The following is an 18,067-nucleotide window of genomic DNA, read 5'->3' as shown; positions in this document are numbered from 1 at the left end:
GAAAGTGGGTGATTTTCGATTAGTATAAAATTCGCTGCGTTCGCACGAATACAAGTGCGAATCGATATTCAAATTTGTACGTCGTCGACGTGTTCATTCGTTGTATAATTAAACAAAAGATGATTTCTCATTCTACACTCTTACACTGAGAATAATTCAGTAAAACAGGTATCGTTGAAAAAAACTGTTTGAATATCGTTGGAATTACGAGAAACGAGGTACGCGTAACCATTTTGCGCTATTTTCGATCCTTTTTTGCTAATTGCAACGCAAAATCAGTTTGTTCGGTCTACTCTACTTTTTTATTTCAACAAAGCTTTAACATCAATTTATTGTTGCGCAAGCATTAAATTTTCGCAACAGTTACAAGAAAATATAGCAACAGAGATCGTAATGAGAAAGAATAGAGTAACGGATACCAGACTTTCCGGTAACAGCTAGAAAACGAATTTTCATTCTGTACCTAGAACTATATTTTTCGATAGTAGTAAGAAAATGAAAGTAGTCAAGGACTGAGCGGTAACCGGAAATAAAAATTTCCGTCATTATCAGTGTACCGTTGAATATTTTGATCCAAGTTAACAAAAAGTATACCTGTTCAAATAATTTCTTTCTAGCACCAAGCGTATAAACGTATGCGAGACATAATATACCTACGTAAGATTTCCACTCGCTCCAGGCTACCGGTGGTCGGAGTGTAAGCGGCTTTACACACTTTCATCAATGGTGAACGCCGCGCACACTATCCTATGAAAGTTGACGGTACATGGGGAAAAGCCCGAGGCTCTCCGAGGACAGGTTAAAGAATGAGGATACAGTCTGTAGGAACCCGGCTGGTGCTTCAACCAGACTCTCGATTCAGCCTCGGACGGTTCAGTTCGGGAAGAGCGCTCGGCCGAATCAGATATCCCTTCAATCAGAGAGCCAGTTACACGGTTTTCGGCGAAATATTGGTCATTCCTCGGTGAATTTATTGATGTTAGTAGATTTTACTGCTCGGTATACCCTAAGTCAAAGTTGTAAAAACGGCGTGCACGATTTTGACATCTTTTTCGAATTACCAGTATCCAACGAGACGATGCAGAGATAAGTCGCAGTCACGTTTGATAATGGTTGACGATAAAGAAACTCGACTTCCCCGATGATTTATCGATGTGTAATAAAAAGTGTTGACAACTTTTTTTCACGAGTTTAATTTGCAAGGTTTGATAAAAATGCGTTGTTCAATTTGCATAAATAAACTCGTCATGTTTGCGTAATGCGGAAAAAATTCTATTCCGTATTCATCGATGATCGGCGTCATTTCTGACACGTGTAGTAGTTAATTGATGTAGCAAAGCGGTATAATTATACGTATGTCGGACTTGTATATTGAAACACAGTAGCGGAAATTGCACACGCTGTTGATTAAAATTCACTTTACTTGGCCAACGTAACCGAATTTCGTTTTAATTCTATGACGAGAATATATTCGCAGTAGGATTTAGTTAAACAATGTTTTCGTCGGGTAACGCTCATGCCCGTTGACCTATGCGATCATTATTATTTTCCCTGGCGGTAAACTAGTTTTTTTATTGGATTTTCATTTTCTATTCGAGTCAGTCATAGGCGTATACAATACTGAAAATATAATTAACGATATTAGATTTCGTTTTATTAATTTCGTGAGAATACGAAAGACAAGATGGAAATTCTAAGTGGGGTGTCATTAAATGAATTTGTCGCTTCAGACTTCAAGAAACGCTGCGTTGAAGTTGAGGCAATAAGTTATATGCGACGCACTTTCTAATAACGTTAAGAACCACTAATCTGCGCTGTAGATCGAAATAGCAATGGCTCGTCTTTCAACCTAATCATCTTCCTTCTCTGTACATCTACCGATGAAACAATAATAATCGACCAAATAGAATCTTGAGACTCGAACCAACGTAAACAAAGATTTCAACGTCAATTGACCTTGGCTTAATTGATTAAAAACGTTTTTGATAATTTATTCGATGTTAAGCAAATGATATCTATATCCACAAGAATACGTGACATGGTTGGTGGAGGTAATTTTTCATGTTACTTGTATTGCAATGTGTTGACGAATTTCATAATTTTTACTCTAGTGACGTCGAGCGGTGAACTTCTATTCGAAATTGTCGTGACGAAAATGTGTTTGAAAAAGATTATCTGAGGCCACAGCATCGCGCAAAGTGTTACGTATCTGACAAGTTTACTCGTATCCCGAAAGTACCTGCATAATTTCTTCACAATTGTGCTCCGCAAAGAAACTGACAAAATATTAACAAAGTGACAAGATGACTTCCCAGGATGAAACTCAAAGTGAAAGGATTAGAAGAATGTTCAGCTGGAGCGCCGGATTGACAAGGTCAGTGAGTGACGAAATTTCTACTTAAAATAATAAACCAAACTTCTAAGCACACTTTTCTTCGAATCAATGAAACGTGGGGGTGAGGATACTGAGATCATTGCTGGCATGAAATTTTTTCTCCCAATGATATCTATTCCATTAGGTCTGTGGCTTACAAACTCTGTCAGCTATACTGTTTGTCTAGGAATACGAGGAGTTCGTATAACTATCAGATGAATTCGTTTTGAATACAGATTGTCGATTTATGCTGATTTCGTTTAGCATTATGTTATGACTCTCGGTACAAGTTATGGAATTGACCTGTGCTCATCGTCTGGATGTCAACCACGTAGTTCCGCTTTATCACATCACTTGCCATTTCCGGTTACACAGATTATTCGTATACCGTTGCACTTGTCAGCGTTGGCGACATTTTATGTAGGGGATGTGCAGAACTCTACATGATTTAAACACTCGCTCTGTGGGAAATACACATTCTGAAAGATTGTATTAAAATGGACAATTTCGAAGCTAGACTTATTAAGAACTTCTGAGTACACGATTGATAACATATCTGTCATTCTAATTTCCCGCTTATAGAATAAAATTCTATCTGAGGGCCGGAGAAATTTTGACGTAAATCGAACTTTCGTTCTTTAGATGAGTGAAAAAAGTGGTATTATAAAAATTTCCCCCAGGTTTTCAATTTTTGGTGCTATTTGTGCACCCTGAGATCTCCAAAGTCAACATCCCTCGTTGCACTAGCTTAAGGTTGTAATTTATAAACCGATAATTAAACTTCTATCCGCTAATCACGCGTCTCCGACGGCCTCAAAATTATTTTCATAATATGACTTCGCTCTTTGCACGAAGACATAAGGAATGTATTGACACTTACCGATACGATGACGCGTTTTTGGCAAAATGCTTCATCGTCAGATCCAGCTTAAAATTAGAAATTCGAACCATTCGAAATCCTGTAACTTGCACCTGTAAAAATCTATCTATCAAATATTTGGCGAAACTAAAAATTCTCTTCTCTTTTCACCGTCCGTCACTTACTCTTTCTCCCTGTAATTCTGTAGAACGCGTGCACGTTCTGTCATGGCTCTTTCACTAACAGTTCAATGCGACCACAACTAACTTGCACAGTTTTGTCGAGTGTCGGTTGCCGGCGGTTCTCGGCTACTTTCTCGCACGATGTCACCCGAGTTCACCTGCATCCGTCATACCTGAGACAATAAACATTCTTGAATCCCTGCGAATTTGAACGCAATAAACTTTCATCCGACAAAATGCAGACCCATCTTTTCGCGAGTTTGAATCGGGTGAATTTTTTGTCGTGTTCGGAAAAATACGTCAGATAGCTTCGCGTGTTCAATCGATCGACCTAATTCATTAGCGTAATAAGTCTCAAACGAATTGTTTAAATTTTGTGAAAGATTTAAGAAGTGTGTTTAAATCGCTAAAAGATGCGGGAGTGGGTTAATCAAATATGAGAATACAAAATTATTACAAGCGTTTCTCTTCGTGATTGTGAACAAATTCGTTTCTAAGGAGTAAATACCCGGTTGCAAAATATGGATATGGAGAAGTAACGTGTTATCTTGGCTTCTTGGAACACTCGAAAGTTCGATGAAAGTATATTGATTCTCGCCATACTCTTGCCGTGTGGAAATAATACTCATCCGCATGTATCTGTTTACTAATGTATTCGTCAACTATAGGGTAAAACATTACTTTGCATCAAATTAACCTCGTACACATCTCAGGGGATTTACAAAAAAAAAAACATAACGAAGGAATCAACGAATCTATAAACAACATCGCTTAGTTAATGACAGTAGACGAGCTGGATGGTTTTATCAAAGCCTGTAGACCCGTACTCCTGCAGAATTAAGTGCGCTGTAAATATAATCATAGATCTTTCTATTTATTTGATCTTTACAGTGACATCGATTAGCATCCCGCGTTACAATGAATTTCTAAAAATCGCGTATCTCTCGACCAGTTTCTCGTGCGTACATTATTATAATCAAAGGAGAACGCATCGTCGATCCTCAGAGCGAAATATATATTCGCACATGTGACTTCCTTCTTTATTACGCTTCAATTATACTGTAGACTCGTCGAGTTATGTTTAATTTTACAAAATCACACGCTATCGAGTGAAATTATCTCAGGCTCCGCCGAACCCGTCTGTAAATAAATCGTGCGAAATTTCCGCACGTTCGTATCAGCGCTAATATTCGCTACGCTTATGCCGGCATACCAAACGATTGTAAAACGCGACAGTATACCGAATGAGATTGTAAAATAAGTTCTCGGCTGAACCGTCAGGTGGCATCATCGTGATTTCTTTTTCATATTACAAGGCGAACACGACCGAGTCATTCGCGGCATTGCAGGGTCCTTTGAAAAATGATTTAAAAGCAATACAGCGATCGCGTCAACTTTCACACAACTATCAGCGTTTGCCTTCGACGATGCCGTTATGCAGGATGCGATTGCATCGAAAGTCTGAAAACGCGATTCACACTCAGACGTACCGCTTGTAAACGCGCGAGTTGTATTTTTGTGTCAGCAATTCCCTGATGTACTGCGTATGAAATTCCTGTCCGAGGACATTTCTCAAAAACACAAAAAAAAAAAAGAAAAAGAAAAATGACGAAAAAACGCCTGCACCATGTTACGTAAAAGGAAACCACGCACGCACTTATCTCATGTTACGAGACATAAATATGCAGCCGATCGTACTATATTATTTATACTAATTGCTCTTGCGATTTCTTCCCGTTGTAGCAACGTATTTCATTTTTCAATCGAACGGCAAATATAGGAATACTTAATTCCTATGCGTGCATGAGATTCGAGAAATTAGGCAAATGCGTATTTCATCCAGAGTCCAAAAGGCTCTGGAAGCTCCGGTTTGTGAATTAGGTACGAACTAAATCGTCGAATTATGCCGTCGAAAACATTTGTTTTTTTTTTTTTTCTTTAATTCCCGAAATAAAACAAGGCGACCGAATGAGAGTGTGAGATTCGCTGCGCGTCGTTAAAAAAAAATTCATCTCAAGCCTACGGTCCAAACTGGGCGACTGGAAATTAAAGTTGTACGTAATCGAGGCATAGTTCGTAACCTTCAGAGGCGTTCGAAGAAATAGGTCATTCCGAAGCATTGACCTGATCCTTAAGACTTTCACTATACGGTTTGGCCCACGCCGTGCGCGCCTTTTGATTCGTACCAAATCTACCTACGTCGCCTTCGTCGTTTACGAGAATCTTTCTCCTCGTGAAGAGATAGGCGAACGTTTATGCACAGTGGCTGCGATAGTGTGAGATAAAAGATATCCGCGTTCCTCGCTGCCGCGGCTAATGATTTCCGACCGGACACCGCTGACGATATTCGCGGTGCTGCAGAAACGGACAAGTACGTTACCATTGTTCAAAAAGTTGGCTCTCGCGATCTCTACCATCTTCTTTCTTTCTTTTTTTAACAATTCCAAACTTCTCGCGATCATCTCCACTCGCACGATAGGCTTCAGTGGCCTTGGTGTTTAAAAACAGACCGAAACGTCCGAATTATTTGAAACTCCTTATCGTTTTTAGAAATTTAGGCGTGAAACTGGACCATGGAAGTCTTAACGACCAACCGACATACCAGTACCTATGATACATGGGCGAGTGAATAACTTGACATCTTTGAACCGGTATGGCGGGTACTTAATGACACCGGATCAGGCTGTCATGGTCATATTCGTTGATGAAACATCATTTTCTATCACCGTTCCAAAAATTAGCTCCGAGCAAGTATTTCGAAAAGGCAAACAAAAATGACACGTTTAATTAGGTATGGTGGCCATTTTATGACGCCGTATCGGTATGGCTAACAACTCCTTCGGACTTTGGCTATCTAATGAAGAATAATATAAAACAAGAATTGACTGTGACCTCGTCACCCGAGGGCATGGTTTTTTCCGACATATTCAAAAAATTGCGCACCGCAACGATGAAGCTGACAGGCCGCGATACTTGCGTTTCCCTGTTACTGACAACACTGGCTAGCTTCTCAAAAAGTTTTAGCCACGAGCCGATCATACGTGCTTTTTGTTGCGGGCTCCCGGTCTGTATGCGATTATTGTGTATTTCGGAGATGACATACAGCGCTCGAAAAGTCAACTTCCAGAGCAGGTGTTGTAAAAAAATATATACGCGTTGTTTGCAGTCTCGAAGTATACGATTCTTGAAGAGAGACGGAATATTTTTCACCCGGAAATTAAATGTGACGTCGATACAACGAAATGTCTCGTGCGTATTTACCGTCGACGAAAGATTTTTTTTCCCTAAGAGAGTACAGACGCGTATTTACGTAACTCCGGACTGACCACTTTCTCACCGGATCTCCATGTTCTCCTACGTTTAAACACACGCCGCATGCGGTTCACTGACGCCATTTTGTTAACCGGGATTCCCCCTCCCCTTCTCAACTCGCAGCTAATTGAGATCATATATTATGTACCCACATCCTTGGGTGGGTATTAGCCGGTATAACACACTTATATAAAGAGACTGGTGTTTCTTTTTCGTTCGTTCGCACGAGGATAGGTATACTCACTGGCGTGATATTATACATACGTGGCATCATACTTTCGCTCGCTCGATGCAAAATTGTGCCGGGTTAAATACCCTGCATCTACGCACACCGTTGTATGCGGATGATAATGTGTAAAATCGGCTTGTCGAAGACGGGCCGTGATACCGGCTCCACGAGCGTGGATCATTCGGAGATTGAGTTGGATAACGCGTGTGAATCAGACGCCTAAATACATTATAAATACCAACGTACGCGGGGTTTTGAAACGCATTCGCATAAGCAAGACCGTGTACAGATTGTACGATTATAATGAGCTTCCATTTCACAAGAATTCAATTTATTATCGCATGGAAACAGTACGTGTATGCGTTACAGGATCGGTTCTGTTATGTTTCGACTACGCATTTTCTCACCAAACTGCTGATAATTTGAAAGAGTTATTTACGTCTTTTCGAAGGATTTTCAGTTAGCTACAAAATTTCAGGCTCGCAGCTTTTTGGATGAATCAGTATTCGGTCTCGTATTATACATATGTATTCGTGAACATATATATATATATATATATATGCGTAGGCTCCCAAATCAAGGAAACTTTACATACACCCGCCGTTTTAATGAGGAACAATGTTAATTTGCAGTCTCATTCTAGCCCAAAGCGTTAAGTGACACGCGCTATTTTTTCCAATGCCTGTGAAGGGAAGTTCGATTTGAGAAGCACCGGAGTTGCCACTGACGGTGCGTAAAGTTGAATTGTTCGAAAGTGCGCGTGCGCCAAAGAAAGCTGACGTTTCACCGGATTAATCGGAAATGGGAGACTTTACGCATGCTGCACGGGGTTGAAAATTCGAACTCTCCAAGCACGTTTTGGAAAAAAAGATTTATTGCCGCACTACGAAAAGCACAATTAACTTGCTGCATGTGTAACTGCTTTTATTAGAACACGAGAAACGAATGTCTGCATGTGCTGAAAATTCTTTAGGTCGACAAAACCGATTTCCGCGCTGCTGCTCAGAGTTCCCGATTGTTCCTAGTTCTGAAATTTGGATATCAATTCATATCTTTTCCCGTTGCACATTTCTATTACATCTTTTCACCCCGATGAATTATCTATACCAGTTTCCTTACCTCGTAGAAACAGATCTAGCTTTACGTTCCGCATTATTCTCTAGTATTTCACAAACCGAGTCAATCCGGTTCGTAAAGATTTGCAGAAAAATTGTGCGACAACGAAACATTGTATAATAGCAAGCATTTGTTGAACATGCAACGAGAGATTCGCAAACTGTTACAGAAATACTCGCACATCCGGTTTGAGCAAATACAATTCAGGTTTGATTGAAGTTGAAGAAAAAATATCGAATCATATTCAATTGAAATACATGAAAATCTCTGTCCCTGCCATTTGGTAAATCTGAGAAAAACCGTTCTCTGTGTGTCATTATACGTAGTAGTTATTAAATTAATAAACCTCAAGGAATATTAATCGGGGTTTTTCCGTTCGGTTCGATCAATCTTCTCGTATACGATCATTAGAATTTTATATAGCACAAGCGCTACATGGGTGTGCAGAAATTTGACCGCCCATTCGTAATTAATTGTGCGATTTGAATGCGGGGTCTTCGCTGCACAAAATACGTTACACGTGCACAGGAGTGACGGAGGTGTCCGATTTCCTTGTCGCCAATTCGTCGATGGACGTACAATTCACACAGGTAACCAACACTCGCAACCGGCGACGACAAACATGTTATATGCGATAGCTCTGCAATAACGACAGCGAGGATCCAATGGCATCGGCAAATTATAATCAGCACCATTTATACATGTACATACGATACGTACCACTTACCGTGTGTTCAAGATACGCGGACTAATTCTACCATTAGTAATTCGGGCGCAACATTTTGAATATACATCGTTCCACTTTTGTCAGAAGTCTGATTGTGAGACAGTGACCATGAAATTTTTTCAATCCGCAAGTAAGCCAATTAAGAATCTTCCAAAAAGTAACCATGGGATGTGAACTTGGAATTTTTAGTTCAGTGATAATATTTTTCGAACTTTGATACGTGAGGTGGAAATTTTTGCATCAGCCACTGTACGAGTTCTAATCGGTGATTGTTCATTACGAACTGTACGGTAAAACAATGAACAATTAATCGTTCGATCGTTTGGTTTTCCGCTTCTATGAGTCATTTTGCGTCATCGCAGGTTTGCTCGTATGCCGTTTATTCGATTGGTCTCTACTTACGTCAAGCAATGGCGGTGGTCATTTTTCTAAACGACGCGTAGAGAGACATTCGATATACACGGAGGTGTTTGAGGATAAGCAGCAGATTATTAATTAAGGTCGTCATATTTTCGAACCTATGCACATCGCTGTAAACTTGTTGTCGTCTTTGTTTTCCACATACGCGTTACCAAAACAACACCGCTGTTATCGAGTATATTTCCTACAGGTGAATTTCTACCGTGATACAGGCATGATAAAGTAATAACATCCGTTGATTCCATCGAAAGATATAGTCAGGTATTTCTGATCGTCCCAACTGTTTTGAGGATCGTTTTAACCAACTTCTGTCACAACTCTGCAAAAACGAAACGTGCTCATTACAAGCTCGTTGTTGTTTGTTTTGTACAATATGAAATTTGTCATTACTCTGCAATGATCCTTGAGCCTTAATTTTTTTCACCTTCACGTCTGGCCTCTCACGACAATCAAATATGGCTGTAGTTTCCAGATGCTACGATGTTAATTTTCAGTTATGTACTTTTTTTTTCAACCGGAACCAACAGGCGACATCACACATATCTACTGTTCAGTATTTTCGATTTCTAAGCAGCATACATTCGAATATTACACCTTGAATAGAGATCACTAACGTGCATTCCTACAATGTTTTGATCGAACACAGATTACAGGCTGACTATTTTATCGCGAAATCATGAATATGCTTGTATAATAAAATTCCGAGATAGCCGCGATTCGCTTAATTGCTTTTACCAGCGTAAAAAGCTATGGCAGCACACTTGATAATTCAAACTTAATTCTCGATCAAAGATTTTTCTTGCCTGACCAGGAACGAATCGGTGTGACAAAAAAATTAGAGGACAGAATTCTTCCCGCATACTCTACATACTTTTACTTGTAAATGCTAGCTTACGATATGTATAACAGAGATAAACAGCCCTGTAGATATGTTATTCAAATCTCTACACGACACTCACGATTCGACAGATCGATGTAATTATCCAAGAAACTAATAGTTGTATAAAATTTTCTCCGTCTATCTAATTATCATGGAACGCAACAGCGTAGTCAATCTAAGGAAAACTTTACTTCCTTCCGCGAACGACTCGCTACTTCCGGGAGTAAAAAAAATTCATTCTACCGATACCGAGAAATTGTATCGATTTTCATAATGACCGGAAGTTAGTAGCTACCGTTACGAAGATAAATAATATGTCAAATACGCGAAGAGACTTAAGTATATAATATATGCACGGTGATATTTATTAATGCCTTCCCCTTCCGGCTAACTTGTTTCAGATCCGATTATAAAACAAAACGCGAGTTCGATTCTATACGAATCATGTGACAATGACTCCCAATCTCTCACGTCAGTTGCATCACCAATCACTGTCATATAACTCGCATAGAACCGAACTCGCATTTTGTTTTACAATCGGATCTAAAACAAGTTAGCTGGAATCCCAAGGTATCAGTGACCTTTACCGTACGCCAAATGCGGTAGGAAATCGGATTGGACTTTTTACACCAAGCTGTACACTAACGATCAGAAGTCTTTGATTGAAAGAAACATGTCCGCAAAGAGTGTAAATCAGACTTTGCACCTCCTTTACGGACGAGTGCTTCGAAGAATGTCGGGCGAGAGTTTTCCATCCTCGAGGTCGCGAAGAAGCCCCAACAAAAGCGGGCCAGAATCATATTGGTCAATAAATCGTGTAGCACCGAGTTTCTCGGCAGACCTTCCATTCGGAATTGTATAACAGCAATGAACACACGTGGGACGTAACACGACCTTCGGTCAGATCTAGGTGCATGTGCGGGTGTGACAATCGATCGAAAGAATATTGACGGTAATTCACCAGGGGAAAGTGGATACCCCAGTAACCCAGTATCGACGGTCTGCCAACGCCTTCGTCCACGCTGTACATACTCGAGTATCGGCGAGCCTCTCTCTAATTGTGAACATCACGACCATCCGAGTTACGTAACGATACAAGCCAACCGTCGACCTTAGAAGACGCTGACAGAATAGGCGAGCGACTAAATCCTAACTACTTTCTTTGGCAAGCTGTCCATTTTACGATCGATAACGTGTCGCTGGAAGGAAGATCGTAAAGAGGTGGTTTTCTTCTCGTAAGCCTTGTGGACGTTGGATCTATGTGAAAGTGTCGTTGGCGCGATCGGTGCGTGATATAAACCGAATCGAAGCTCGTGAACTTCGGGAAGGAAATTTGATCGTCGGAAAGAGTTTGGATCGTGTCGTCTGGAGGATCGACCTCGTTACCTTACGGGGCTTAGCACACTTCGGAACTTCTTCGGATGCAATTATCGTTGCGTCTTACAGTCTGCGATGGTATAACACCGTCCGAGTTGCGTCAGTGCTGAGTGACTGTGGCCTGCACGAGTAAATTGTGTAACGGAAGGGAAAGCGTCAGTTTGTCCATCTTGACCAGGGACTCCGGTCTTCGTATCACCGCATGCTTCTTATACCATCGTTGATTCCACGACTCACGACGCAAAGCTCAACTCGGGGACATGACGAGACTCGACTCATTGGAAGATATTTACAATATAACGGTATAAAAATCGTTCGCTCCCCTGATTTTGACTCTGCGGAAAGATTTATCGACGAAAACCGATCAGCTGATCAATCTCTTCGGCGCCATATTGCTTTTCTGCATGCTCGTATCCGTGACATCCAAAAATCAACTCCGTGAAAATAATTCAAGATTTTCCAGAGTGTTAAAAAGCAAATAATGTGCGGTACCCGCTAATCACGGTTATCCGTATGTTATTACGGATTTACGCATAAATACGCGTTGTTCTTAATCTTGACATTTTATCGTACAAGGTTTACTTCGTTAGTGACGAGAATTTGATCTTCATGTGTAGTTTTTGTTAACCGTTTGACGGTAATTTATTTTGTATCTACATACTTCGCACGTAATCTGAACGTGCTGAAGGAAAAAAAGTGTGCAAGATTCCTGGACATGAAGCAAATCTGAAATTTACCCTTTGTTCAACGACACGTTGAAGTCTCGCCCTGTTAGTGGATAATTATGCATTTGCACATCGTAATTCACGATCAGTTATATACCGTACATCGTTTATTGTCAACGATCTTCTGTACAGTAATAGCATACAACTACTGACTTAAGTCATGCCAATAACACTTGTTAATTCAAGACGGAAGTTCAACAGCTGAATTCAAGGATATTGAACATACATTTTAAAGAACAAAACGCGTACGCTCGAATTATACTCCTGTAAAGAATTCAATTCAACTATATACCGAGTATCGACAAATTACTCGAAATATAAGCTCATTAACTGCCGGGTCTGTAGTGCGTGTAAGATTTTTGTGAAAAACCACTTTTAATGTTCGGTACACATCTTCAGTCTGATGTTATTTTCAGCGAACAGGCATCTGCAATACCATGCCGGTATAGTTTGAAATAATTCTTATTTGCGCTTAGAGTCTAGCAAAATTTAACTAATTTAACTGTGAAAATAAAGACCAATCAATTCAAACATCAAATATTTCCCTAAAAGCACCGTTTTTTTTTTCTTACCCTACAAGCACTCTAAAATTTAAAGTTTTCCCTCAATGTACCCTAAAGCAGTCAATTTCCCCCTGAAACCGCCCCATTATTCCCAGTCTTTTCACAAACTAAAATGGACTGGAAAAATCAATTTGATACTCGAGAACAATGTTTATACTTCTATTTTAAGATAGCGAAGAAAAAATGCATTGAATGACAAGACTCTCTTATATTTCACAAAACCATAATTATTACGGTTGAATAGAGTGTCTTTATCTGTGCAATACACGCGCTCATCCCAAGTTATTTTGTTTTTACATTTAGGTTGAAATATAAACATTGTTCTAAAGCGTCAAATTGATTTTTAGATGAAAATAAATAATTAAAAAACATCTAAAATCTCAATGTACTTTACATTCAAAGTTTCAATCGCTCCCCGGCACGTGTCAATATTATCCGAAAATTTCTATACTTACAGAGAATCTTCTTTTTATAATACGAACATAGTTCTGGAGTGCAATCGAAAAAATTCCAAAACGATCAAAAATAACGGACACCCGAATGCGTATCTAATTTTTTACTATTTAGTCAGTACTATGAACATATATTGGAAACTAAAATTACTTGGCTTCGGTACTGCGAAGCCGGTAACCATAAAAAAAGAAATTCTACAAGCAGTCACCGACGTTTTTCTTTTTATCAACTGATTGACAATTCATGATACTTGTTTACTACCAAAAACCATATTATTAATCTCGACGAATGAGAGGTGTGGAAATTACCGATTCTTAGTAATTGAATCGTGAACAAACAACCGTTCTCCATCGGACCAATCAGTCGGTCTTCGTTACGACGGATGTTTTCACAATCCAGCGTGAATCGGTCGTACATGTGAGAGATGGACGCACGTACACGCGTGCAAAAATGAGACACTCAAATCTCGATCATTAGCTCGAATCACGACAACAGCTGGCAGAAAATTTATTTGCAGCGAAGAAGAGCGACATGAAAGTGCGTGTTCAAAGTTCAGAAGAACAAACAAGGCTCGAAGTACCCAAGTGGCATCATCCGCATTACGGTTTGGAATAGATCGCCTGCTTATAAGATGCGAGGTACACGCACGCATCGGGCTAACAAATGGAGAATAATTTTGTTTTCGTTTTTATATTCTCGAGGAAGGTAATTTAATATTATTACTTTAATACAGCACGGAAGATACTCGAGAGTCCGTCCGGAGAATGATTGCCGTGCTATTATGTCCGTCGGGAAGACATCACGTGTACAAATGTCAAGCATATGACTAGGATTTTAAATTTCATCATTCGGTATGTGTATACGATACGCATGCTTTTCATTCTGCGGTCTGGCACGAAGTAAAAGGTTAGAGAAGGGCAGAAAAATTTGTTTTTTATCATTATTGTTCTATCTCGTTAGGATCTAGTTGATGCTTCACCGAGACTAAAAACGAGGTTTACAAAGCACTCCTGGAATATCCAAGAGGCTCTGTGTAAGAAAAAGTTACTTTACAAGTAAAACGAGCTATATAATAAATTATTGCAGACACGCGTATAGCTGTGCACACTACAATATTTCAAGAACTTTAGTCGCGGCATAATTATTAATATTTCGTTTCGTATATCACGTGGAATTTTTTTTTTTACTTCCTGGTGCGTTGACTATTCAAAAATTTTCGTCGTACGATAATGTTTGACAGGATAAGCGAAAACGCGACTGTCATGATTTGCATTTTCAGGAACGATGACGTGAGTCTGATCACACTCTTCTCTTTCCTGCTAACGTAACCGTGTGCCTTCGGGTCTTACACAATAAACCTTGTACTGTGATTCGGAAAAATCGGAATCGGTTTTTAATTACCTTGTCGCGTTCATTCCACTTGTCCATTTCTCGCGTAACATATTCTTCGTGCGTAGATTTTACCACCGTTACCAAAATAACTTCTTTTAAAGTTATACTTCACCTACGTCTCCTAAATTTTTCCGGTGACCGTGAAGAGAAGTGAAAGAAACGTGAAAACTGTGCGAACTTAAAGACAGGAAAAAGATTTCCAAATTAAAAATGAATGACGGTAGTCGAAGCGTGATCGAATTCAGATATTTCACAAGCGAATAATCCTCTTTGCCTGTAAAATTTTATTCATCGCCACAGGTCGATCAGCCTTCTACGAAATCATGAATAAATTCCTCAGACTAATTCACACTCGGCGTTGTCCAATGGTCGATGTGACGTCAAAGACCCTCGTGGAGTTTCGAGATAACGAGACGTTTAAGACTACAGAGCTTTTTTTCCCCTTACGTAAAACGTAGAGTGCTTTGCCCATCTTTCATGCTGCAAATGAGCTTTCGTAGTCAGTCGTCTTTCTCATACTTTATAGCTTTACAGAGTAGCTCCGAAATGCATTGATCAAATACCTTACGATATATGGCGGGGTAAAAAAACATCTTTTAACATGCGACTGAAATTCTTCGCCTCTGACTGTGCATCGAGATGCACATTTGAGTATCGCAATGTCCCTAATCAGCATACGTATCCCTTATAGAAACTTCTGCGAATTTCCGTGCCAAACGTCTTTGTGTCTTGAATGCGTGAATCGTCGTGATCGATGACTGCGTAGAGGAATCTCTGAAGCCGAATGCCTTTAATTATACTCGTCACCAAGTTCAAATTGTCAAACTCCACGGCGCAATAACCCTTGAACGATTAAACGGACAAAGCTTGTTAAATTCTACACGATAGATTTCATTTTACCAAATAAACTTTTCCCGTTCAGCTGCTGAAGCTACCTTTCGACAGCAAAAGTATCCCTTTGGTAAAGAGATAGCTTTGAAGGAATATTTAACTCTGAATTAGAGAACAGCTAAACCACAAATTACCCATCATGTAATTACGGTTCAAACTTGTTTTCCGACGACGCGAATGTTTTTTCGCACACGGTCAATTGAGTGATCACTCTTCGCATCTTATATACATCAGCTATAGTATTACCGTACTTTTCCGCATCTTTTTTCCTCAAAAGCTAAAGAAAAATATACCTACATTGCATATTAATACATTTTATACCTGTACCTACGACGAAACATCAAAGTTAATTCGAATGGTTCGAAACCCGACGCTCAAAGTTGGGAAAGAGTAAAATTCCGAAAGGACAAAATACCGGAGGGCATAATTCCGGCGAGTCAAAGTTCCGAAAGCGCGAAAATATGAAAATTTAAAAATCCGAAACACCGAAATTCCGAATGATCGAAGATTTTCAACTCTGTTAATTTCTGGCTTGATGAAACTTCACCACTTTGATCTTTCTTTGTTTCAGATTTTCGGTATTTTTACGTTCGGAATCCACCCACTCGTTGAATAAACTACGACGTGCGTGTATACTTTAACTTTCGGAATTTTACCCCGTTGAAAATTTATTTTTCGGAGCCGTCAGTCATCCGACCACTCGAAACTTTGTTGTTTCTTCAAAGTTTGATTTCTTTACTTCAAGTTTCGCCACCGAATAATTCGGACTTCGTCGCTTTCGGAACTTATCCGATTCGGAACTTCAACCCCGCCTCAACGCACCGCATCGAAAAAGTTATTATGTTTATGCATATATACGCGTACGGTTCATGCGCAGGTGAAACGCCCGGTCAAGCTGTCTTATTAGGATAATGAGAATACAGTAATTATTGTGAAGAGATTTAAACGTCGTAAAGTCGAGTGTTTACGAACGTTTCAAGGCACAAAACACTGCAGGGTTGAAAGTATAATACGTGTATCTACGTACGGTTATAAGATATAAGTGTTATGCACATTACGCGATGAAGTCGCATTAATGGTCGAGCATCTGAACCGAGGACCTGTTGATCGCGGTGTCTTGTCTTTGCAAGCTTTTTGCTCCGATCCATTATATTGAAAAATAATGTAAACCTGTTTTTCCCCTTCCTACGTCTCCATACGTTCGTCGAGGTTCACAAGCCATCGCAGACGTAACGTTTCTACGGATTTTTCTTTTCTCTCCTTTTTTCCTCGATAGAATAGAATTGCAAAGTCGTTCGTCAAGTCCGCCACGTATAATGACCAATATTAAACCATCGTTTTAGCTGCACTATCGATAAATTCATGCGACACACTTCGTGCGCGCGAATTGCGCGCATACTTCCATAATTCCGCCAGCCGCATGCATTTCTGCAACTGCAATTTGTTTATACCAAATATAACGCTGGCTATGACGCTGGCTTCGACGATTGGTATTTGTCAAAAAGCGCGCAGCCCGCTGGACACGATAATATAATGAAACACACGAGTGTTTTATAACTGTGTAACCCTCGTTAACTTTTATCTATACATAACGAACAAAACGGTGATTTCAACGACTAGGTAAAAGAGTCAGACCAGCGGGGATTCACCGCTGCTTACACGGCATACGATCCAAAATAAACGTTGCACGCTAACGAGAAAAAAACAACCAATCTTCCATTCGGTAGATCGGTTAATCTCTGTGGATTTTTGAGGACGACCGACTCTGCGATTTAATTTACGTTTCAGTAAATATGAATTTATGGTAAAAACGGTAACGTAATTAGATATTATATCGTTTCTTTAATTCTAAAATTTTCAATTCATTTTATAGTAAAATAATTTTGCACAATGCACCGATATATTAAAGGAAAAACTCAGCATATTCACGCAGGATTTATCCAAACGGCAAAAATACAGTTTCTGCCTTAGGAAATGGTATTTTTTAAATTTAAACAACTCGATTACCGTTTCAGTATCTTCGTGAATCTGCAGAATTCAATGTACATTCTACACGTTCACCTCTGTTTCTTGCCGAAGCGGAATATAAAGTATACGATAAACGCTGGTTGAATATCCTCAACTAAAATCGAACAAACCTGCAACAGTTTTTTCCTGCTCAAAACGGATGACCGATTCCAAGTACTCACAATTTATGACATGTGAAACGAAGGAGGAAAAAACTAGGAAAAATGGTATTTTTTTCATTACTTTCAAAAAACTGATTCAATTACTGGAATTAATACTCCGTTGTTTTTTTTTCTATTTCGTTTAACGGTTATTTCTTTTTTCTCAAAATTATATCCCATTGGATTAATTTTAATTGTACTCAATGTAGAGTCGTACAAATTTCCGATTCTTTAGTCAACGCGTAGAGAATGAAAGAGCAGATTCTAATCAAATCTGCAAGAAAAGAGAGAAACGTCCAGTTTTCTGATCAAACATGCGTCTTAAAAATTTACAATATACTCTGTAAACGGTGAAAACCGCGGTGTGCGGACTAAAATCTGCAAAATCTGCGGCAAAAA

At 39.5% G+C, this 18,067-nt stretch overlaps 2 protein-coding genes across 3 annotated transcripts in view; one reads left to right on the top strand and one right to left on the bottom strand.

Annotated features, from left to right (window-relative positions):
- Positions 1-18,067, bottom strand: part of LOC124300193 (pro-corazonin-like) — a 78,547-nt gene that overhangs the window by 43,600 nt on the left and 16,880 nt on the right. Inside the window, exon 1 of one of the 2 annotated variants that reach the window (XM_046753979.1) lies at positions 3,255-3,542. The exons of the other annotated variant lie outside the window; for it this stretch is intronic. The gene's annotated coding sequence lies outside the window, so the exon portion shown is untranslated. Of the gene's footprint in view, positions 1-3,254; positions 3,543-18,067 lie in introns of those variants that run through there. 2 annotated transcript variants of the gene reach the window in all.
- The window catches only part of LOC124300157 (ABC transporter G family member 23), a 50,273-nt gene continuing 33,063 nt past the window's right edge, over positions 858-18,067 (top strand). The window contains exons 1-2 of the mRNA XM_046753865.1: positions 858-978; positions 2,112-2,374. Coding sequence (XP_046609821.1) covers positions 2,304-2,374 — 71 coding nt within the window. The 5' untranslated portion in view covers positions 858-978; positions 2,112-2,303. The remainder of the gene's footprint in view (positions 979-2,111; positions 2,375-18,067) is intronic.

This window comes from Neodiprion virginianus, chromosome 1, assembly GCF_021901495.1.
Source record: "Neodiprion virginianus isolate iyNeoVirg1 chromosome 1, iyNeoVirg1.1, whole genome shotgun sequence".
In the NCBI taxonomy this organism is placed as follows: domain Eukaryota; kingdom Metazoa; phylum Arthropoda; class Insecta; order Hymenoptera; family Diprionidae; genus Neodiprion; species Neodiprion virginianus.
Note: the sequence above shows the minus strand (reverse complement) of the source record. Positions and strands in the feature narration are given on the sequence as shown.